At 43.7% G+C, this 24,162-nt stretch overlaps 1 protein-coding gene across 1 annotated transcript; it reads right to left on the bottom strand.

Moving 5' to 3' along the window:
• Nucleotides 1–884: 884 nt before the first annotated feature.
• On the bottom strand, nt 885–19,994 carry NELFCD (negative elongation factor complex member C/D). Its single transcript, XM_048497233.1, has 15 exons — nt 19,760–19,994; nt 17,379–17,491; nt 17,140–17,249; nt 16,089–16,198; nt 14,561–14,668; nt 12,970–13,122; nt 11,965–12,095; nt 11,673–11,838; nt 10,648–10,782; nt 9,429–9,568; nt 8,047–8,161; nt 6,489–6,584; nt 4,879–5,019; nt 3,075–3,204; nt 885–1,850 (listed from the first exon to the last, which is right to left on the bottom strand). The coding sequence occupies exons 1-15, from the start codon at nt 19,829–19,831 to the stop codon at nt 1,816–1,818; spliced, it is 1,755 nt and encodes a 584-aa protein (XP_048353190.1). The 5' UTR covers nt 19,832–19,994; the 3' UTR covers nt 885–1,815.
• Nucleotides 19,995–24,162: the final 4,168 nt, after the last annotated feature.

Raw genomic sequence — 24,162 nt, 5'->3', positions numbered from 1 at the left:
TCTGATCCAACAGGCTCTTTCTTATGTTCAGCCTTCTGGAAGCAGGTCAGCTTCTGGGAGATAATACCATGGCAACCAATACAAAGGCCCTCCTTAAGAGAATCTTTCTTTTTTTTTTACCGAAATCTAGTCACTGCTTGAGCCAATGGCAACGCCCATACAGTTTTTTTTCAAGACCAAAGGGGCGTTCAGGAGTGGTTTTGCCGCTGCCTTCCCTCCCAACCTTGACCCTGTTATTCCTTGGTGAGGGTCTCCCCACCCAGAAAAGCACTACTCCAGAACCCAACACTACTTAGCTTCAAGATCTGGCGAGATCAGGCCCCTAGCTAGCCTGTGCTTCTTGTATCTAGGTTGGGGCATCATATAGTCATATAATTATAATAAGAAAGAACAATGTATGTTTCATGAGCAGGAACTGAAAAATAATTTCCTCATGCTTTTCTACGATTACGCAAAAGTAAAAAAAAAAAAAAAATGTCGAGGAGGTGCTCCCAGCAGGTGGATTGGACCGGTTAAGCTTCAGATCGAAATTGCAAAGGTAGGAACCTCGCGGCTCTCCAGATGTTCAGGAACTACAATTCCCAGCAGCCCTTGTCAGCATGGCCAATTGGCCATGCTGGCGAAGAGCTACTGATGCAGTTAGCGGACCCTGATTTATCTGGAAAGCTGCAACCAGGTTCTTAATAGGCAAAGATGTTAACCTGACTCTTAACTCAGTTCCAAACAGCATTGCTTGGGGAGAAGACTAAAGAGGAGGCATCCAATATAGCTGAAAACGTACTTAATTCCATCATATCCGGCAATATTCTTCTCTTTAAGTCTTTGGTGTTTGAATGCCAACATTGACCTGGCAAATTATTACAGTTAAGCACTTAAAGGCAACGTTCCTTCCCAAAAAAACCAAAATTTATTAAAACTCATATTCCTTGCTGCACTTGGCTAGTGAGAAGGCAGCACTCATCCGCAGAATGCTACATTGGTCCTGTGTTTCCAAATACTGTAACAATGACTTTTTTTCATGTCATACTGAAACGCCCAACAATGGTTAATTTTTAAAAACATATAAATACAAAACAGAACAGTGTTTCTTCAAGAGGACCCCCAGAGAACTAGTGGTTATGTATAAATATCTATGCTGAAGGAGTTGACATTTTTAAAAAAGGAACCTGCAACACAGCGGCTACCGAGAGAATACCACAATTGCTCTGGAACCTAGAATTAATGGCCAAGTTGTTGATTTAGCTGGATGACTAGAGCTAACTCTTCCACTACCCGAGCCACAGAAAACATTTCTGAACAGGACAGTAAATCAGACAGCTTTGTCACGAGATGCCGTAGGATTAGGAATCAAACAGCCTGTAGAAGCTTTTAACGCAATATTTTTTCAAGCCACAAATCACCTATGCATGCAAAGCAGTGGAGTGGAGAGATTAAAAGCGCCCCCCACCCCCTCCACACACACACAGAGGAAACATCCTTAGGAGCAATTATTTCAGCTGTTGCATCACTCACTTTCCACTTGCTATGCAAACACAGATCTTGCAGTCACAAGTATGCAATAGTCTACTGCTTCCCCTACTTTACAAAAAATGTTTTAAGATCTCAGGGCTGGTAGTTCAACGGATTCTCTGAAGTCACGGGGGAAAAACAATTCCATAAATAAACTTTAATTTCACCGGTGTGAAGTCCTCAATCAACCGGAATTGCCAACCAACTCCTTCCTTTCCGGTTGGATGCCATGTGTATCATCCTACACTGCATCAGATGACAGACACATCGTCTGTGGAATCGGGACTGATGGGGATCTTTTTTGGTTCAGTTGACCATGATGAAGTTTGCTTTACAATGAGCTTTTAAAACAAAAGCAACAAGACAAATTAATCCAGTATATTATTACTGTTATCACTACCAACAAGATTTTTACCCTGCCTTTCTACCCTCACAGGGTGACCAAGGCAGCTAAAATCTTGCTTTAAAAGCCATTAAAATCAATACACAAATACATTGTTACAACAAGTCAAAACCAGAGATCTTCACATACTGGAGGAAGAAAGCAATAGAAGGGGAAAGGTAAATCCCCCTAGGAAGAGTTCCAGAGTTTTGGTGCCCCTACTGAAAAGGCCCTCTCTTGGGTTGCCACCCACCCAGTCTCAGAAGGCGGGGCACCCAAAGCAGACCATCCGAAGATGACTGCAGTGGTCAGGTTGGTTCACAAGGGAGCAGGTGGTCCTTCGGGTTTGTTGGTCCTAAACCTCAGCCCTTAAATATCAGCACTAGCACCTTGAATTGTGCCTGGAATCAAAATGGGAACCAGTGAAGATGAACCGACGCTGGAGTAATATGGTCCCTATGACCCGCTCCAGGCAACATCTTAGCTGCAGAATCTCTACCAACTGAAGTTTCCAAACACTCTTCAAGGGCATCCCCACACAGACTGCACTGCAGTCTAATCTATATCCAATTAGAACGTGCACCACTGTGGCCAGATTTTTTTTGCCCCAGGGGCCCAACTGGTCAAAGCTGGTGAAAGCACCTCTGGCCACAGCGGCCTCTTGCTTATCCAGCAGTAGGCCTAGATCCATGGTGGCGAACCTATGGCACTCCAGATGTTTATGGACTACAATTCCCATCAGAATTGGCCATGCCATGCTGGCAAGGGCTGATGGGAATTGTAGTTCATGAACATCTGAAGTGCCATAGGTTCGCCACCACTGGCCTAGATCCAAGATCATGCCTAGACTATGGACTTGTTCCTTTAAGGCGAGTGTGACCACATCCAGAATATCTGACACCTTAAATCCCAGGTCAAACCTTAAGCTCACTAGCAGCACCTTCAGTTTAATAGTGTAAAATGCTCGTGTGTGACTAAGGTCGCTTGTACATGGAGATCTTGGCCTCTGTCCTCTCCCTGTTTTTATTTTGGCTTCCATGTGATGTTCCCGTGCTTCTACTGACCTTTCGAGTTTTCCCCAGTTGTTCAGGTTGGCTAAGTGAAGCTTCTAGGCTCACACAGATCAAATAAACTGACTTGGCAATTCAACACACGAATGGAAGATTAGGCAAAACGTCCCTACCTATGAATTCCGTGACGGGGTCATGTTCACCTTCCGTCTTGATAGTGCCTGCAATGCTGTCGTTCTCCAGTATTGGGAGGAAAAGCTGCACGAAATCAGAGGTATACGGAGGGGCAATCACATCCAATACCTGAAAAGATACCAGGTGGTCAGGGAGCAGGCAGGTTCAACTCTTCAAAATGGAACAATAAAGACAACTGTCCTATTCTGGAATCGATCAGCTAACAGAAACCTGCATATATGCTCGCAACTATAAAGTCGGCTTGTGTGCACACAGTGTTCAAGATACAGTGGGGAAGAGCAGCTTGACGATGTTTCAGTCAAGGCAGAGATAAGCCCCGCAGCTGCAGGCAGAGCTTCTGATTTGCATACACAATCAAACATGCTTCAACCTGTTTAAAAGCTGTGATGTGATTGGCACCCCATTAATGACCTTGCGCTTGCACAGGTGACTAATTTTACCTTTTTCAAAAAGAATAGGAGACCTGGTTGCAGGATAGAAAGGACCTTTCCCAGTGACCCTGGAGGCCTGACATCAATTAGAACACTGAGCTCAGTGAGCCGATAATCTGATTGGGTCCAAGACAGCTTCCTACACAGCAAGGTAGAGCCCTCTTCATAGCAAGCCCTGTGCCTACACAGCTGTCAAACTCGCGGCCCTCCAGATGTTATGGACTACAGTGCTGGCAGGGGGACGATGGGAACTGTAGTCCATAACATCTGGAGGGCCGCGAGTTTGACACCTACGCGTGACTAACCAATAAAACAAGATGATAAAAATCAACAAACTCAAAATGGTGCCAAGAATGGACTGATTCAAGGATACCAAACATGACGGCAAGTTAGTGCCTCCACCAAGGTAAACGAAGAAAATTTATCTGAGGGTCCATATATTTCCATGGGGTAGAGCTGAGATTTTGAACAAATTTGTTGGAATTCTCAAGTCTGTTTTGCTTTGTAACATTCTGAACGATTTCCCCCACTTTTCGGTCATTCATCCACTATGTGTCCTCCTGATCTTTAGAAGCTTAAGAAGTTTTTACAATAGCTGGCCTATCACTGCACACGTCTTGAGGAGCCGTGAAGCAATCAGCCACTGCAAACGAAACTAGTTTATGTAAATTAAAACATTTATAACCCCTCTTTTCCTGGGACTCGAGACAGCTTGTAAAAATTAAAATTTAAAGACGCGACGCAAACATAAAGATGGCGAGCAAAACCCACTCACAACCAACCTGCCGCACCAATCCTGGCCAGAGTCTGGTCATTTTCACTCAAATGTGCCACTGGAAGAAGGAAGGTGTCTTCCTCACTGCATCTGGTAGACACTAGGCTTCACTAGTGGTAGACACTAGGAGCAGCAGTGGCGTAGTGGTTAAGAGCAGGTGCATTCTAATCTGGAGGAACCAGGTTTGATTCCCAGCTCTGCCACTTGAGCTGTGGAGGCTTATCTGGGGAATTCAGATTAGCCTGTACACTCCCACACACGCCAGCTGAGTGACCTTGGGCTAGTCACAGCTTCTCGGAGCTCTCTCAGCCCCACCTACCTCACAGGGTGTTTGTTGTGAGGGGGGAAGGGCAAGGAGATTGTAAGCCCCTTTGAGTCTCCTACAGGAGAGAAAGGGGGGATATAAATCCAAACTACTACTACTACTCCTCTTCCTCTCCTCCTCCTCCTTCTTCTTCTTCAAGATGAGAAAAAGGCTCAAGCCAAACCGGTTCTTGCCCCCAATCAGTGAGCATGAACAGGCCTGAGATAGAAAACCCCTCCTCTTCTGCCCCAGCCTTCCATGGATTCACCAACCTCAGTCACAAAGTATCTGATCAAAGAGATGTCTGTGTCCAGCTTCTCGAGACATTTGCGGATGTAGCCAACCACGGGGAGGACGTATCCTCGACTCAGTAAGTGAACCATTCGGTCCAGCAGGGTTTTTTTGAGCTCCAGCTGGAAGGACAAAGACAAGACAACGGGTTTGATGCTCCACTAGCTAAGGGACATTGTTGTTCCACCCCAACCCATGCCTCGTAATGAACGGCTGCGGGTCCAGGTAATTTTGTAACATCGACTTCTCAAACTGCCACAACAGAACTTTCAACGCAGCCCTACAAATGTCCCTCTGAGCCCATTAATTTCAATGGCCTTAAACAGGAGTGTTTAAATTCGCACTCTTTGTTGCCTTGATGGAGCAAAGCAACTCTCTCCCTCCACATACCTTGTCCCAGCCCCTTTCTATCTTCTCTTTCCAGCACAGTTCCCCTCTTAATGAGGCTATGGAGAAACTTCCAGGTGCCTTTGTTTGATTTGTACCCCACCTTTCTACCCAACAGGGACTCAGACTAACTTACCACATTCTCTCTGCTTCCATTTTACCCTCACAACAATAACCCTGTGAGGTAAATTAGGCTAATATAGTGGTTCCCAACATTCCTGATGCCGCGACCCTTTCATACAGTTCCTCATATTGTGGTGACCCCCAACTCTAACGTTTATCCATTTTACAGATGGAGAACACTGAGGCAGAGAGTCTTAGGCAACCCCTGTGAAAGGGTCGTTCGACCCCCAAAGGGGTCGCGACCTACAGGTTGAGAACTGCTGGGCTAATGACTGGCCCAATGTCACTCACCCAGCTGCCACGGCAGAGTGGGAATTCGAACCTGATTTCCCAACTCCTATTCCAGCACGTTAACCACTGTGCCAGACTGGCTCTCCTGTGGCAGTTTTCCATTTTGACAGACGCTTCAGTGGTTTGGGGCTGGAGGGGCCCTCTTTCAGCTCTCTCTGTGCTCGTGTTTACTGAATGTACCCATGCCCGTCCTTGCCTCCATTTTATTGACATCAACCTCTGCTACCCATTCAGTTTGTTATAGCCCGTCTACGCTGCGGAACTCCAATTAGAAAATTATTCCAGAGGGTGTCTGCAGAATAAACTGAGCAGGTGAACAGGCAGTAGATTGTGAGTTGTAACTGAATTTTCCTCAGGAAATACAATGGCCGACTAGCTCAGGTGTGGAAAGGAGCAGCTTTGGAACATGGAAGAGGTCCTGAGAGAAATGACTCAATCAGGCACAGTCTGCTCCATGGTTACTACTCATAAGCACCATGATTCAATCCGCATGTTGTTAGGCACACTATTCAGTGGCCTTGCCAAACAAGAAGGACCTCTGGAGACCTCAGATTACACCCGAAGGAGGTCACCTCCAAGAGATACTTCTCTATCTATTTTATTTTGAAAGAATTTTACCTTCTAAGACATTCCTGAGCACATTCCCTCCTCACTTGGAGCTTTCACTTCCTCCAGCACACACCAGAGGATTGCTCTGGACGTCATTTGGATATCTCTCACCTCAGAAAACTGAACTTTTGTTCCAGTCCTCCCCGCTTCACTCCGCAAAAAATATTTTAATTTTCCCCACCTGCTCCATGACATCAAGCTGAGAGTGCTCCGTCTCAAAGAGTTTGACAAGGAGTTGCAAGACCAGAGGGTGGAGCAGTTGATGGCACGTACTGATCTGCAAGAGACAAAGTCAGTCTGTATTATGCCCCATATCAGCACAACACCTGCCCACCAACTGCACACTGAAAACCCTCATCCGAGGGTGCTTTTTAAAACAAACAAACAGAACAAAAACGGTTTTCTCCCCAAAAAAGACCAAATAGCTGGGCAGGTCTAAAGCATATATTTAAGAAGTCTATAAAATTATGCATGGGGTAGAAAATGTTGACAGAGAAATTTCTCTCTTTCTCACAATACTAGAACAAGGGGGCATAGATTGAAAATGCTGGGGGGGAAGAATTAGGACTAATAAAAGGAAACACTTCTTCACGCAACGTGTGATTGGCGTTTGGAATATGCTACCACAGGAGGTGGTGATGGCCACTAACCTGGATAGCTTTAAAAGGGGCTTGGATAGATTTATGGAGGAGAAGTCAATCTATGGCTACCAATCTTGATCCTCCTTGATCTCAGATTGCAAATGCCTTAGCAGACCAGGTGCTCGGGAGCAGCAGCAACAGCAGAAGGCTTTCACATCCTGCCTGTGATCTCCCAAAGGCACCTAGTGGGCGACTGCGAGTAGCAGAGTGCTGGACTAGATGGACTCTGGTCTGATCCAGCAGGCTAGTTCTTATGTTCTTATGTTCTTAAGATAAATGCCCATTTCCAGCACTGCAATGAGGACTTTACAATTTTTATCAACATTTGAACATACGGCATATAGTCAATTGTGCATGGAGTTATTTTAGATATTTGGAAATGTCTGATAGAGGCCTAATGGTAATTATGCCACCTCTGTTGTTATATTGTTATATATTTATTTATTTCTGTTGGGGTAATTAAAACAAACACAAACTCATTGCTGTGGGTTAGATGCGTTTTGTGCATTTCTAAGCCATTCTGTGGCTGCTTGCTTCATGATTTTCATAGCTACAAGAAAGCGTCAAAGTAATGATGCTGTCAAAAATGGAAGGGGGTGGGGAGAGAGAGAGAGGCCTGGCAAAGAGCATGAACGGCTTCTTTTCAAAGCTCTCACTTTCCCACAAACAAGGGCTGTGCAGATTTCACAATTCTGAATGAGCACCAGGCAAACAGAGAATTTGGTACTAAGTTTGGAGCTCAGCAATTTTAACACTTAAAACTGTCTCGCTCACCTCCAAGTTTCTTAACACTTATAGATGCAAAGAAAACACCTGGAAGTATGAATTCAATGCCTGGGGAACTCTCCAAAGTTAAGTAGGCTTTCCAGGGGCCAGGCAGAGGGCTTAAATGCTTCACACTTAGTTTACCCTTTTCCACCTCTACAACGAACAGCATTAACAGCATACAAGAAAGAAGCTTTTCTGGGAAAATAATCAGGCAACAATCCTAAACAGACCTACTCAGAATTCTACTGAGATCTATTCAATGGGGCTTACTCCCAGAAACATTTCCTTGGGATCTGTTAATCTTGTGCAACACGCACAGCCTCGTCTTACCTCGTCCAACAGCGCCAGGTGCACTGGAGTATGATCTGTCTGAAGCTGGAAATAGCGGGGCTCTGATACTGTCCAATCGACCCATTTCAGCACCCCCATAGCCACTACGGGAAACCTAAAGATAAAGGGAAGCCACATTAAATATGCCAGATTCAGACTTCTGGGCTATGAATTGAGCAGCACAATTGGTTGCATCTGATGACTCTACCAGCTGTGGCACGTTCTCCCAAAACACAGAGGTCTGTTGCATGGTAGAGGGCTCAGCTGGATCTGTGGGCTCTAACCCTATGTTTAAACTCAAAATTTTAGATTATGAATGTGGGCCAGGACTTCCTCATTTCTCTTCCACCAGATCTCCATCTACTTGGAGCAGCAGTGGCGTAGGAGGTTAAGAGCTCGTGTACCTAATCTGGAGGAATCGGGTTTGATTCCCAGCTCTGCCGCCTGAGCTGTGGAGGCTTATCTGGGGAATTCAGATTAGCCTGTGCACTCCCACACACGCCAGCTGGGTGACCTTGGGCTAGTCACAGCTTCTCGGAGCTCTCTCAGCCCCACCCACCTCACAGGGTGTTTGTTGTGAGGAGGGAAGGGCAAGGAGATTGTAAGCCCCTTTGAGTCTCCTGCAGGAGAGAAAGGAGGGATATAAATCCAAACTCCTCTTCTTCTTCTACTGATACAGGCTATTGACGTTCCAGTGAATTATGCCAGCATCTGCTAACCTTCTTCAGTTCTCCAACCTGCCATCCCTATCTAGTCATCATTTCCCCCACACACCCAATTTCTGAGGGAAGACCACGAAAAGGGTGCAATCCTTCAAACAGCAAAGATGATGCCTGTCTTAATACGTAGAGAAAGGACTTCCCATAAAAAGAATTACTTGCGATATAACAGGTAGCCCCAGAGTCACTCTGAGCCGTCAGAATGCAGGCATTTAACTCTTTCTATTCAGAAAGAAAAAATAAGTAAAGAATGAAGTGATACTGAGCAAATTTGGCTGCCAGAACATTGTCCAGTATTGCAATAGCAGAAGGGAGTAATTTTCTACACAGCAGAAAATCACAGCTTAAGGAAGAAGGGATGGAATCAAACTTAGCCAATTCAGACATAGGCTTCTGAGACGCAGAAATTTCTTACAAAATTTTGACAAGGCAAGGATTGGATAAAATTTTTATGTGCATTTAAAAAAAACACATTTCAACAAAAAGATGTTTACTGACATAACGATTGGCCCCTGCAAATTTCTCTGCTCCCTGCATACACTGCTCTGAAGCAGACAGCTGGAAAAATGGAAAAAGAACACCATGTTTCCTTAAGATGTTGTTGAATGTCCGCTCTGATCTTATGCTAATGAGCCGGAACTTTTATACAAAGGAAGTATTTACCTGATACACTGATAAAGGGTGCTCAGTTCCGCCACGAGTTCAGAAGCTCCTTTATTCTCGTTACAACAGAGATTATGAACGGTTTCCACAGCTTTTGAAGTGGACTTCAGCTCATCTTTATTTATGCTCACTCTCTTGTTCTAGGAATGTTACAAAACATGGTTTGGAAGGTGAAAACAAAAAAAGGAAACACTACACATTTAAACTGCTTTTAATTGCTGATACGGAGTACAATCTTTGCTTTGACAGCCTTTTTGAATGGTGAATGCTCTAAGGGCCCTACATGTATTTCACCTAAGTTATTTCACAAATTGGATTAACTAGTTAGATAACACACAAAACTGCCCCAAATTTAATGCCACGAAGAAATTGTAACTTTTTAGAGAAGGCAGAAGATGATCCATTTAGATATCTAATATAAACCTGCTATACTGGCATGAGCATTTAAAACTCCAGTTCATGAAATTAACAACACGTTCGGGCTGAAAGAATCATACGCTTCCTAGTGCAACACATTCGCACTGAAGCAGGGTTTTTCTATCTAGATATGTGCATACATCCTTAAAATAAGCCCAAAAATCATCTACCACAAAGGGGGCCATATTCAAAGAAGACATGCTAAGAATGTAATTTTAGCAGAACTGTAATCCAGATAGCACTATTAGCAAGCTGCTGTCTTTACTGATTTTAATACTGGTCCATTCTTTCATGACAGTTATACAAATCACTGAGTATACAGAAACCACTTTGACCATTCTTTATTTATAAGGAGAAAAAGTTTTGCTTGTTTAATTACATCTGGAGAATTGAAAGTCAAGCCTTAAAGGGCATCTGCAAAATGGAAAGAGGTGACATTATGCATAAGTCAAATAGTAACCCTTCAACATTTCATGCAGAAGCTCTACTAAGCAAGATGCCTTTCAAAATGAACGTGTTGCTTTAAAATACTATCTTTTATATCTGCAGCTACCTTCCGCCATGCAGTGAAGATTCTTGGTGCTGTGGTGGCAGCTGCTGCCAAAGCAACTTAAAAAAAAAACAGGCACAGGAAATCTGCCCTCAGTTAAAACACTTGAGAGGCACCAGGAAAAGTATCAGCAGACTGCGTGGTGCCCGAGGACCTTTTCTAAATTAGGTTAAGCATATGACACATTTCTTTCCCAGTTTTAATAAACGGATTCATCCCAAAGAGGCAGCGGTCTGCTCCAAATGAGTTTACCTTCTTCCATGTTTCTACAACACTGGCTGCATAGGCCAGAATATGGATATACTTGTGCTTGTGGTCCTGATTGATCTTAGCACCTGGCTTAAACAGTGACAGCATGAAGAGATCCAAGAAAGCAGGCACGCGAATCTGCAGAGAAAGGGCGAAGAAATATCTTGCAGCAATTTCAAAACTCAGCTGAATAAAAGGAAGTCAATCCAAATGTTCCCTGTCACTGGGATGATAGCATTTATGGTGATTGGGGTTTTTGATGGTAAAGATTTGGGGAGGGGGGAGGGTGTTGCTGATGCTTTCCTCCCGATGCATCCCCACACAAAAAATCCCCCTAACTTCAGGATAAAATTTTCAGGCAGCTCACTGGGCTGCAGCAGGGGAGTCCCATTCTGTGAACTCCACTCTGTTGCACTTTGGATCCAACCATCAGTACAGAGGGGTTGGCCATGCTGGCAGGGTCTGATGGGAATTGTCCATGAACATCTAGAGAGTCACAGGTTGGCCACCCCCTGCCTTAAGGACTGTCTACTCCTGTATGAACCTGCTTGTCCTCTTCACATGCCCTGCTTCACATGCCCCCACCATCGGAGTCAGGATAGCGGGCAGGTCCTGAAAGGGCCTTCTTGGTCGTGGCACCAAAACTGTGGAACTCCCTCCCCAAAGAGATGTGTTGGTCTCCCTCTACTGTTGTCCCCAGCCAGAGGTGAAGACCGTTGTTTTATGTGGCACTCCCCAATAATGGTGTTCATGTTTCATTGAAATGTTTAAATATTTTATACATATATTCTATTTGATATGCTGTCTTAATGTACTGATGCTTTAACCTTGAAATGTTTTGATGTCTTGGGAGCCCCATGGAAAGGAAACATCAAAATGTTTGGATTGAATGAACAAGGTATACTAGCAAGCGAATAAATATTAAACATTTTAGGTCTTCTGCATTACAAAATGTGGTGGGGCCATTTTGATGTTCCTGAAACAGAAAGACAAGAAGCTGACTCTTCCAAAGACAGGCTGCTGCTTACCAGTTCCACTGGAGGAGGATCCATGCTTGTGAACATTTTGAACAGGACTGTGATGTCTGCTGGGTTCAGAGCTCCTTTCGATAGCATGGCACCAAGGGCTTGGCAGGCCCGGGGATAGGAGGCAGCAGTTCCCAGAGCTAAAGTGATCTGACTGGCATCGTGGCCCCTGGGATAAGATTTTTTTAAAAAAAAGAACACAAGAGAGAACACAAGCACTAATTTGAGGTACTCTGTGGAATAAGCTGTGTCAGACAGTCAAGCAGGGAAAGTAATACTGAGCAGGAGGCTTTACTTTTCATGAGCAAACCGCTGAACCTCTTGAGCAATCCTGCGCACCGCAGAACCCCCTTGTTCTTCCTGGGCTAATATGGACATCATTGCTTGGGCAAAGAGGTACGTATGTTCTCCGTGGCACACCATTTTCTGCAAATATAATCAAGGAACAGACTATCATTCTCTCTGGAATTGGTAATTTCTACACACCAAACTTGTAAAAAAAATAACAAAAATGTCTTATGGAAACACACACAAACCTTATATTCGAATAGCGTGCCGGCCAAATCTGAGGATACTTAAACTTGGTGATTGGAGCAGTGGACAGGCAAGACAGATCTGAAAGTTTGTGCTTTCTCCATGGGGAGGCAAAGGGAGTTGTTTTCTGTCCCTTCTCACTGGGATTTTCTTTTGCAGGATGTTTAGGGATGTTTGGGGGTGGTACTCATTGTTGGAAAACCAACAAGAAAACGTGTGGAACCAAACGAAAAGGCAGGCAGGACACAACTATTTGTTTGCCTGAATAGCAATACAAGGAATAAAAAGCTGAATACTTACTGCTTTACACTTAAAGTTTTAGTTAATATGGTACAGTTTGAAAGTCACTACACAACAGGCTGTATAGCCAAGGGATGAGGGAAAGGGACATATATTGGAGACTGTTGCTAAGATACAAATGTTTCTTGCAGGTCGGCAGGCAATCAGGACCCTGCACAAGCTGATCCAGCACACTAGGAAATCACCTAAAGGAGGTGAGGGCAATTAAATGCCCCGGCTTGTCATTTATGCCTTGTTTATCATTGATAATTCGTGTGCTGTTTTTTACAATTTTATTGTATTTTTTATGTCTGAGTTGCCTGGAAGAGTGAAGGAGCATATACATTTTTTTAAACAAATAAAACAAAATTCAAGCAAACCCTTTTGCAGTTTTTCTATATGGGATACCTTAGGGATATAAAATTGATTTAGGATACAACACAACCACTACTCTTGTAGGAAAAATGACACGGCAGACAACGCTTACAGCAAACTCAGGCAGGTTTTTCTCCAGGTTTTCTTCTCCACCGTCTAAGATCGTTGCTAGGGAGGTGCGCAGAATTCGAGAAAAGACTTCCAACTGCTGGCATGCTGTGGATACACTCGTTATCTCTCCCTGGTACCCAGCATCGGAGATAAGCTGTAACAAACGGCGGCAGCTGAGAAAGCAGAAGCATTGCAGGCCACGAGGAAAACGCAAGCGTGCATTTTGGAAATGACCACTACTTTTCACAGGATTTAAATGGAAACAAAACTAAGTCACAAAACTGGTCACTAAGAAGGTTTTAAAAATTAATAAGCTAACAGCACTGTTTGCTTCCAAGCTGATAAAATCTGCTGAAAGTCAACAATCAACATTTGCTTACTCAGTCAGTGTATTTACACCAATATTCTAGATCATAGGTGTCAAACTTGCGGCCCTCCAGATGTTATGGACTACAGTTCCCATCACCCCCTGCCAGCACCATGCTGGCAGGGGATGATGGGAACTGCATGATCCCTGGAAGGGCTTGAACCTCTTGACCTATCGACAGATCTTAAGGCATAGGGAACTCAGCATGAGCAGGGTGATGCTCATGCACTTGACTACTCAGGGTCAACAAAGCAGATCCATATCTGTTCAATGAGTTCTGCTGCACTCAAGTAACCTGACAATCGGTGTTCACAACAGTCTAGTTTGCATCTTAACTGATGACAAGCACTTCTTACTGTTAACACAAGAACGTGAAGGTGCAAATACATTGCTAGCATACTAGCAAGGATGAGGGATGTGCTTCTGATAATTTAATTAGATCCTCAGTCCAAAACACATCCCACACCTCCACATCAGCGGTGGATGCTAATCTGGTGAACTGGATTTGCTTCCCCGGTCCTATGCCCAAAGCCTGCTGGGTGACCTTGGGCTAGTCAGAGTTCTCTCAGAACTCTCTCAGCCCCACCTACCTCACAAGGAGTCTGTTGTTTGTAAGCCCCTTTGAGACTCCTTACAGGAGAGAAAGGGGGTATAAATCCAAACTCTTCTACATGAAAAGACTTAGGTCCTTTCACATGGGCTCAAGCCCCAGTGGCAATCTGCTACCTTTTACCAGGTTGAACTGGTTAGCCAGCCACAGACTTTCTTGGACAGGAAAGATCTAACTACCGCTGTCCATGCCTTGGCTACATCTAGATTAGATTAATGTAATGCATTCTAGGGCCCCTTTCACACATGCAGAATAACTGTCAGCAATCCATAACACCTCACACGTATGATTTGAAGGAGAGGAAGAGTTTGGATGTATATCCCATCCTTCTCTTCTGTAAGGAGATTCAAGGTGGCCTACAAACTCCTTTCCCTTCCTCTCCCCACAACAGACACCTTGTGAGATAAGTGGGGATGAGAGAGTTCCAAAGAACTGTGACTAGGCCAAGATCACCCAGCAGGAATGTAGGAGCAGGGAAACATCTGGTTCACCAGATTTGCTACTTGTACACAAAGAAGCATTGTATGAATCCCATATATTCTCAATTGCAGATTTCATCCAAGTGCCCTAACAAATGGATATAAAAGCTTTTCCAGTTTAATGAGTATTAATTACCTTGACAGTAAAATTTAGCATAAGGCAGTCTGGATGAGCTTCAGCCAATTTGTAAAAGAGGTCCCTCCATGTAGTATGTGCTATCATTTGCTCAAGCCATGCCGGAGTCTGCCAAAATGAAAGCAATAGAGTCATGGATTGAAGGCACAAGTAAACCAGTCTGAGTCTTTAGAATAGTTCCCCAACTGCCCAAAAGGTAAAATAATCCAGTGAAAGGTGCAAACCCTGCATTTTCCACTAGAGATCCAAGCTCAAAAATCTCTGTAGAGATCCAAGCTCAAAAATCTGTCAGTCATGAATTCACTACCAGTCAGTTTACACACTGATGTTCTCAAAGTCGATGCATGCTGGAGAACATATAAGAAAAATATGAACATCTTTTGAATATCCAGTTCAGTGACCACTGGGTGCACCGGCCTCCTAGTCCTAACCTCTACCCACATGAGAGAAGACAAAATTACACTTTTATTCAAAAATAAGAAAAAAGACAATTTATTTGTGTGCTGCAAAAAAAAATGCTTCAAGCAGCTCAAGATAGGGAAATGAACAGCAACTTTCAAACTCAGTTCCCTCACTGAGAAATGGAAGGTGCCCCAGAGCTCCAGTTCTGATACTAAATGCATCTAAACCTAGATGGAAAAAAGATCTGAGAAACCCGTACCATTACAGGCCAAAATACAAAATATGAAACCCGTGAGCCAGGACACAGGTCCCAACCTAACTCATGATTGAACATGCAAACAGAGGCCAAACTTATAAAACGCTCTCTGGTCCTCTGTTTGGCTGCAACTGGACCCTGGGGGTAGAGAGGCTTCAAGGTTTCCTCCTGTGGTGTTTTCACCATTAGGAATAACAAAACAGGGCCTTTCCAGGGCTATTTCCTGTAGTGAAAATGCTGCAGGAGGGAAGCCAGTCGTCACCCCTCCCCCTCCATTCCCAGAGAAATGGACAGATTTTAAACTGTGTGTCCCTGCTTGCATGTGAATCAGGTTAGGAACCTGCGTTCTGACTTATGAATTCTGCATCTTATATTTTGACCCTCAATCTGAAAGTAAACCGGCTAGACAAAGAAAGGCATGGGAACTGCAGGTGTACAGAAAAAATTGATTTCATGAATTGATTCAAGAAAACATCTTTTTAAAATCATTCAAGGACTACCTACACTCCAGTGGGTATGGAATAGTGAGAAAAATTCAGCGTCAACTAAAGGATAAATAAAAAGGGAAGGGAGAGAAAAATCAGCCTGCTCAAATTTTTGAGAATTCAGAGAATCCTTGGAAGGGATGGGATTTCCAAAATGCTTCCCAGAACAATTCTTTATGGGTCTCCAGGCTGTTTACATATATTATACAAAACAGGCATTATGAGGCCCCAGTGAAGGTGAGAGTAAACCAGCTCAAGTTATTGTTGTTTTCTACCTGCCTCAGAGAACTCTTTTATGTGAACTGGGTTTTTAAGCTCACTTTAAGATCATTTTGCTAAGGAACCAGCTTTAGCACATTTGGCAGCTGCAAGTTCTTGGTCTTACCTCTCCTTCCTCTGTGAAAATGGAGTCTGCTTTTCGGGGGTCAAAATGTTTAATGAGCAAGCTTTTTAAATGGTTTTCCACTGTCTCCTGGACTTGAATTGGTTCAACACCTGCAATAAGAGGTCACTGGGTAGGACTCTTTTTGCCAAGCAACAGTTTCCTAAGACGTTTTGTGACTGTCCCTTGTAACAATGGCTCACATCATCTACCATATTTAATTATAATCAAGACACATCTTACAGTAATATTATTTTTGCATAATGGTTTTCATGTGGTTTTGCATTGATAAAGAGTTGGTTATCCATTCAATAGCTCTGGCCTGAACAGCTCATGATAGCCTGATCTCATCAGATCTCAGAAGCTAAGCAAAGTCGACCCTGGCAAGACCTCCGGGGAATTCCAGCGTCCTGATGCAGAGGAAGGCAATGGTAAACCACCTCTAAACACCTCTTGCCTCGAAAACCCTATGGAGTCACCATAAGTCAGCTGTGACTTGACAGCAAAAAAATCTATTTAAGTCATCCACTGAAGTGCAGTCAATTCTAAAACAAAGGCCCATGCTTTGCCAAAAGAAGTCAACACTTTTAAAAAGATTTAAAAGGAATGAAAATCAGAAAGGAAATTTCATTTAATAATGCTTTTTAAAAGGTGCTTGTTAGCAGGGGAAGCCTTGGTGATTCTGGGGCTCTGGGGAAAAAACTCAGCATTGCTGCTACCCCATGTCAAGCCCCCCCAGCATGCCTACTTCCTCCCCACCAGGGTCCAAGCAAGGGGCAACCCTCATTATACGAGATGCAGGCAAGAACTGTTGCCACCAACTGTCCAGACTCTAGACAGGATGGATATGGGAAAGTGTTGCCACTGAACTAGCTCTGTTGGGAGCTCTGGGTGAGTGAGCCCTCCCCCACAAGTGTGGGGCCCAGGACAGTTGCCCCTGCTGCCCCTTCGTTAAGATCGTCTGTGATTGTTAATTTTTATGCTCATCACCATAGTATACAGAATGTAGGTTTTGCACAAAAGCAGAAGTCACGGACAACATTTTTGGAAGTACCTGTTTGAATGAGCCACTCTGCCAGCAAATTGACAGTCTGAGCTACAGCAGTATAGTTCTCTGATAAGAGTTGGATGACGTTCTCTGGAGAGCCACCGGCCTGGAAATACCTATGGAGGGATAAACATCCTTATTTGAGGCAAAATCTTAATGAATCAAAGGTCCAAACTCCATGCAACATGTCCAGTCCTTTAACTGCCCCCCCCCCCGCCCATATATTTCAAATGTCTTGCATTCACCTTTTTAAAGTATTAAAAATAGAAGGTTCCATTATGTAATCTCGGGTGGAAAATTTGTGCAAACACTCCTGCTGGACTTCTGCATCATCTTCTTCACCATATTCATCATCTTGCTGTTTACAGGGGCAAAATTGCAAACCGTTAATTTTTCCATCACGTAGGATTTCTTTGGTAATACATTAACTAGGGTGAGGTTAGCATATTTCTCTTCAGATGGGTATCGAGCACCCTAATAAACAGCACAGTAAAAACAGAATTTAAGCAAGAAATAAGCCACGTTATTTCTCCACAAGTATATATAAACAGCACCAAGCAGTTCCATTTCGTGGCAACAAACAACAGTCTGGTTCTGGTGGGTTTTCCGGGTTGTGTGGCCGTGGTCTGGTGGATCTTGTTCCTAACGTTTCACCTGCATCTGTGGCTGGCATCTTCAGAGGAGTATCACAGAGGGAAGTCTGTTACACACAGCCACAGATGCAGGCGAAACGTTAGGAACAAGATCCACCAGACCACGGCCACACAGCCCGGAAAACCCACCAGAACCAGTTGAATCCGACCGTGAAAGCCTTCGACAAAACAACAGTCGTTCCTTGCCAATCAGTTATTGTTCTACTGTACAAACCTCCCAGCTATGCTCACATTTTGGTGCTTCAGGAATTTTTAAAAGCAAGATTATTAACTCTGTAATGGGACAGGAAGTTTAATACCCACTGCCTGAATACTGATTAAGCTGAGTAACTGGGAAAAAGTCATGACATGCTGAGATGTATAGACCTGACTTGATGGCCCAGGCTAGCCTGATCTTATAAGAAGGTTCCTGCTTATTTTTGCTGCAATAGACAAAAACAGATCACTTTCTTTGAATGATAATTCTGTAAGCCCCAGCTCCTATTCTGGTCACAGAGCAGGTAACAGGACCTGAACAAAAATCATTTTCTCATGTCTGCCATACAGCTATAAGCTGCCAGCACAAAATCATTACTAAGCAGAATAAAAGAGAACTCCATTGTATTCAGTTACAGAAGTAACATAACAAAGGTCTTTCCCTAACCCGCTTCTTTGGCAACATTAGTTTGCAAGATAGGAGCCTGTTAGAAGTGTGTGTTCTCATTGTTTGAGAATAATGAAGATTCTGACATGTTGAAAGTATCCATGAATGTTCTGGCTTAGTAGGCATTTTTACTCTTGGCTCGCATCCTGGAAAATTCTTTAAGAAGCTCTGATAGTTGTCATTCGGTGTGATTTTCTCTTGGTGCTGGTCAGACCCTTTTGATCTGAATAAAATTAATTCTTTAATTTTAATTGGTTTGGATTTTTGCTTTAATGATCTAAACTTGGTATCCTGGCTTAAGGCAAACGAGAGACCCTGCCTTCCATTGAGGGAAAAAAGGACACCTCTCTCTCTCTCGGTGCTAACAGGTTTTCCTGTCTTCTCTAGAGGCTGATCGAAACCTAGGTCCTGTCTCTTGTACGACTGATTGGGATCTGAAAACAGGTTTTAAATACAGAATACGGGAGCAGCAGTGGCGTAGGAGGTTAAAAGCTCGTGTATCTAATCTGGAGGAACCGGGTTTGATTCCCAGCTCTGCCGCCTGAGCTGTGGAGGCTTATCTGGGGAATTCAGATTAGCCTGTGCACTCCCACACACGCCAGCTGGGTGACCTTGGGCTAGTCACGGCTTCTCAGAGCTCCCTCGGCCCCACCCACCTCACAGGGTGTTTGTTGTGAGGGGGGAAGGGCAAGGAGATTGTAAGCCCCTTTGAGTCTCCTACAGAAAGCCCCTTTGAGTCTCCTTCAGAAAGGGGGGATATAAATCCAAACTCTTCTTCTTCTACATAAAAGGAAAGATTTCATTGTCGTCTGTTGAGACTGGGTGAAATCTAAATTGGGACGTATCAAAAATAAGATTCCTGTCTTCCATTGAGACTGTTTGGAATCTAGGGTCTGTGCTGACAGCACTGAAATCATAACTAGGGACAGGGAAGGAACTAAAAGTATATTTAATCAACATTACTAAGCAACCCCAACATATTCATCCTGTTTTGCTATCACCTCTTCATTTTCACTTATGATTCTATTGTTTTGGTTACCTTATTTTATGCTTTCACATGCGGCTGTAGTGCCACAGCTGGAACATTTTCCTCTCGCTTAACAATAGAGCATTAAGTTACCACACAGCTGGATTTTTCTGCTATGGGTTATAATGTGGGACTGGATGTCTGGCTGCTGCAATTGTGGGACAACTTAATGCTTATTATTAGGGAAAGAGGAAAATATTCTAGTGGCGTTTAATTAAAATTAAGGGTGGGGGGGGGAGGAAGGACAGAAGAGCCCTGATGGAGACCCGCCTCCACCCCACGTCCTTCAGGGCGGCCCCTCACCGCTCCTCCGTCCGCCGCACTTTCGTCCCCCCACTCTGCCGCGCTGCTTCCGAAATAGTCCGACTCCTCCATGGGCTCCGCCCCGCATCCCCGCCACGGCCGCCGCCGCCGCCGGACCCGCCTCCCTCTCCCGGCCTCTCAAGCCAATCGAGGCCGCGGCGTTGTAGGCCTCTCGCGGGGGCTGCTGGGTAATGGCGGGAGGCGAGGCGGCGGCGGCGTCGCTATGCCTGAAGGGAACGAGGTAGAGTCGTTCTGCTTGCCTGGTGGGCAGATACCTCCGGTTCTCAAGCGACCTCTGGTGGTACTCTGAATGGGCGTGTCAAAAAACGGGAGGGGAGCCGGTGATGCCGCCTCAGAACCCAACCTCAGAGCCCCTAGGGAGAGGAAAAAAACCTAGTCCCGAATGCAACCGCACGTGTGAATGGGCATTTGTTCCTGGTTGGATCAGAAACGGTTAGGAACCCAAAGAAGTCTGATAGCTGTCTGTTAAAATGTATGCATAGCTGACTGTTAAAATAGATTAAATATACATTTTATTGGTCTGTCCTTGACTTATCAATAGAACACTATACATTAAAATCAGTAAACTTATACGTTGATGTCTGTTAAAATATATTAAATACACATTTTATTGGTCAGTCCTTGACTACTATAAACAGAACACATTAAATTCTCAATTTTATAGAATACATTTATAGAATACACTTAAATACACATTTTATTGGTCAGTCCTTGGCTATTATAAATAGAACACATTAAATTCTCAATTTTATAGAATACATTTATAGAATACATTAAAATCTCAATAAAAATACATTGATGTCTGTTAAAATATATTAAATATGCATTTTATTGGGCTGTGCTTGACTATTATAATAGAAAACTATACATTAAAATCTCAATAAACATATACAATATCTAAAAACTCACATAAAATATCACAAAATGTACCACAAATAACCACAAGATCTCAATTTCTAGGGGCATACACAAAATATACCCCAGAGCTGCCTCTTTGACATAGCTGATTTCCTTTCAGTCCAGGAGAGGTCATCCAAATGGGGTCTTTTTGAAAAGTTACTTGGGGACCGTGAACTCTGTAGGATTCACAGTATAAATCCTTTATATTTATGGAAACACCATTAAATTATTGACCTGTATCTAACATGCTGGGCTATAAATAAGATTGTATGTATGGATATTAGTTCTATGTTTGTGTTGGCTGTTTATTAACCACTAAAGAAGATCCAGTGGGATTGAAACATGTTGTGTTGGCTGTTTATTGACCCCTAAAGAAGATCCAGTGGGATTGAAATGTATTGGGGGCATGCTTTGGGATATTTTGTCCATGACCCTAGCAATTTAGGTCCTGTGGTTATTTGTGGCACATTTTGTGACACTTTACATGTGCTTTCCCTTTCTTTGGTTACTAACAGGTTTGAAAAGTTCATGTAATTGCCAAGGTACCACAATAGGTCTACTTGTTTTGGATGTTTTTACCTCCCTGCTTGTTAATGTGACATCATATGCATGTAATGTGACATCATATGCATGTATGTATATCACATATTCCATTGGCACATTTTGCCCCTTTACTGGGCAAATCACCCCATGCTGGCAGGGGCTGATGGGATTTGTAGTCCATGAACATCTGGAGAGCCGCAGTTTGCAGACCCAGCAGAACTAGCGTCTCCCCTCTAACCCATGTGTCTACCCATAAAAGCTTTTGAACTTTCAAGTTGCAGAGCCTGATTTGAGTCAATAGATTCAGGGTCAAACAGTATAAACCCTCCTGAACATGGGCAGAGTGCCTTGGCACACTTTGTTGCAATACCTTTATTTCACAGCGTGTTACCCATAAAACAAGTAAATGTTCATATTATGGCTGTGCTTCTGCAGACTGTTACATACGGTCATGTTCTTGCACATTAGCAATCATTTGCAACCAGATCAGCTTGATCCACTCAGCAAAATCCAGTTGTGGCTGATATAGTCATTTTGCCAGCACTGTGCTACAGCAAACAGTATAAGGCTGTATAGCTGTATGTTATTGGAGGCCTGGGAATGCTAGAAATTCTGAAATTGGATTGTAAACTATTAAAGCCCCACAAAAGTAAGCATAAGCTAGGATTCACCTGGTAAATCATAATCATTTCTGGATTTGAGAAGGAGCAGCATTCTTTTATTGACCGTTGTAGACCAAAGGTTGCTGGGAGAGAGATATGAATACAAATGCACAAGGATAACAACAACATAAAATATGTTTAAAAAACCCCATCAGACTTATCTGCGGCTCAAGGTCAATAGCGTATTTTTTTTGGCAGGCCAAGAACCTGGATTAAAGGGTTGGTTTAAAGGATTTCTAGACCAAATCACCCGAGCAAAACTAAACAGTTTAGGTTGCCGAAGAAGAGTAGAAGTTTTGCCTACAAAATCTATAACCTGCTGTGTAAAATCTGATTGCCCCCATGTGGCCTTCATAAATGGATAGATACTTGACTGGAGACAATCGGCTGTGGATTTTAGAAGCTCAGGGTGTTTATCACATTCATTACTGCAGAGAAAATTTACACCCAGATACTAGAATTTCATTTTATTTTATGATTTTACATTTTATGTTTTTATTACTATTGATTGTTTCCTGATTGCTTACTAGACCTATATGACAATCATTAAGTGCTGTACCTTATGATTCTTGACAAATGTATTTTCTTTTATGTACACTGAGAGCATATGCACCGGAGACAAATTCCTTGTGTGTCCAATCACACTTGGCCAATAAAGATTCTATTCTATTTTATTCTATTCTATTCTATTGTATTCTAGAAGCAACTCACTTGCATGTTTCAGCGACTATGCATCTCAGATGTATTGTTAGGATTTACAACAGTGTTTATTGGAGCAGAAGGCACTAAAAAAAGCTTTTAACAGACATCTCAAGCTTACTTTGAGTGTGCAACATCAGGACAATATTGCCTTCACAAACATTACCTTACAGGTAGCAATCTAAAATTTGATACAAGAAAAAAAAAGGTATTTTCCTGAGCTCAGTTGATATTCGAGAGATGGAACCCAAAAAGAAAGCATGCTAAAATATATCAAAGATGAAAAATATGTTGGCAGGGTTGTTGTGTCTTCCTCTGCCACAGAACTCAACATGGCAGACCTTCTTTGCTGTAGAATGCTCCACCTGGGTCCAATGCCTACCTAGCTCTGCTCCCCCCATCTATTTGAATGTGAAAATACATGCCCTAACAGTGATCAAGTACCATGTTAAATAGTGCACAAAATAATGGTTTTGACACAGGCATCACGAATAAAAGAATGATAATTCTCATAAGATTCTCATATTCATTCGGGACTATATTCTAATGTGGAAGCATATGATTCTACCTACCTACCTACCTACCTACCTACCTACCTACCTACCTACCTACCTACCTACCTTTTATTTATTTACTAGTGGACCCGGCAACGCTTCGCTGTGGCTTACCGTGTGTCATGCCGAGAGAGGGTGGGAGAGGGCGCTGACTGTGGCTGTGTCTTCCGCTGGGCCTTGGCTCGGCTCCATTCCCTCCCCTCCCACTCCCTTCCCTAGCTATCCTTCCAGCCTTGCCGGCCTGAAGGAAAGCCGTCGCTCCTCTCCGGCTCCACTGTTGTCAATGGAGAATGCGAAGGAGAGAGGTGTGCCGCTCTATGGCTGCTGCTAGTGTTGCTGCTGCAAGAGTCGGTGCTGCCGCCAAGCACAAGCCGCGCCAATCATGGGCAAGCCACGCCCCCTCTCCTGGCTCGGCAGTCCCTCATCGGTCCGCTGGGGGTTTGGGGAAATGTGTGTTTTACCGAACACCGGTGTGACCGGCGAGCCCAGTGAAGGACACAAAACCTGCTCGCAATGGGAAGAGACATCAAGTGAAAATTTGGGGGCGATCCGTCCAGCCATTTCCGCTTTAAGGCATGAGGAACAAACGCACAGTTAGCTTTTTATATATGTAGATTTGTTTGTTTGTTTGTTTTTTATTCGACTTAATAAACCGCTCTCCCCCGAAGGGCTCAGAGCGGTGTACAGATCAGAAAATAACAAAAAACAAAACATCGAAGAATATCATTAAAATACATAAAACCAATCAAATCAGTAGCAGCAATACAACCCACCCACAATTTAGTGGATGGCGTCTGGCCCTAACCCTGGGAGGGGACTGGCAAGTTGTCAAAGAAGCAGATGGTACAGAGGGCATCAAGAAGGGGCGGTAATTCAGTGGCCAGCCCCCCCCCCAAGCCCGGCGGAACAGCTCAGCGATTTTCTCAATCGCTGTACCTCAACTGACCATGCTAACATCTTTTTCTGAGACAGAATATATCATTATTACAGGAGAACCCCAGGCCCTGATGCAGAGAGTCTTAGG

Source organism: Sphaerodactylus townsendi, linkage group LG05 (assembly GCF_021028975.2).
Source record: "Sphaerodactylus townsendi isolate TG3544 linkage group LG05, MPM_Stown_v2.3, whole genome shotgun sequence".
Classification (NCBI taxonomy): domain Eukaryota; kingdom Metazoa; phylum Chordata; class Lepidosauria; order Squamata; family Sphaerodactylidae; genus Sphaerodactylus; species Sphaerodactylus townsendi.
This window is presented reverse-complemented; position numbering and strand designations above follow the sequence as displayed.

Coding starts and splice junctions, on each gene's coding strand:
- NELFCD (XM_048497233.1), bottom strand. CDS start 19,831: ATGGAGGAGTCGGACTATTTCGGAAGCAGCGCGGCAGAGTGGGGGGAC. Junction 6,585..8,046: donor ACCTGGCGCTGTTGGACGAG/GTAAGACGAGGC, acceptor TGTCTCTTGCAG/ATCAGTACGTGCCATCAACT. Junction 1,851..3,074: donor CCCCGTCACGGAATTCATAG/GTAGGGACGTTT, acceptor TTGTTTTAAAAG/CTCATTGTAAAGCAAACTTC.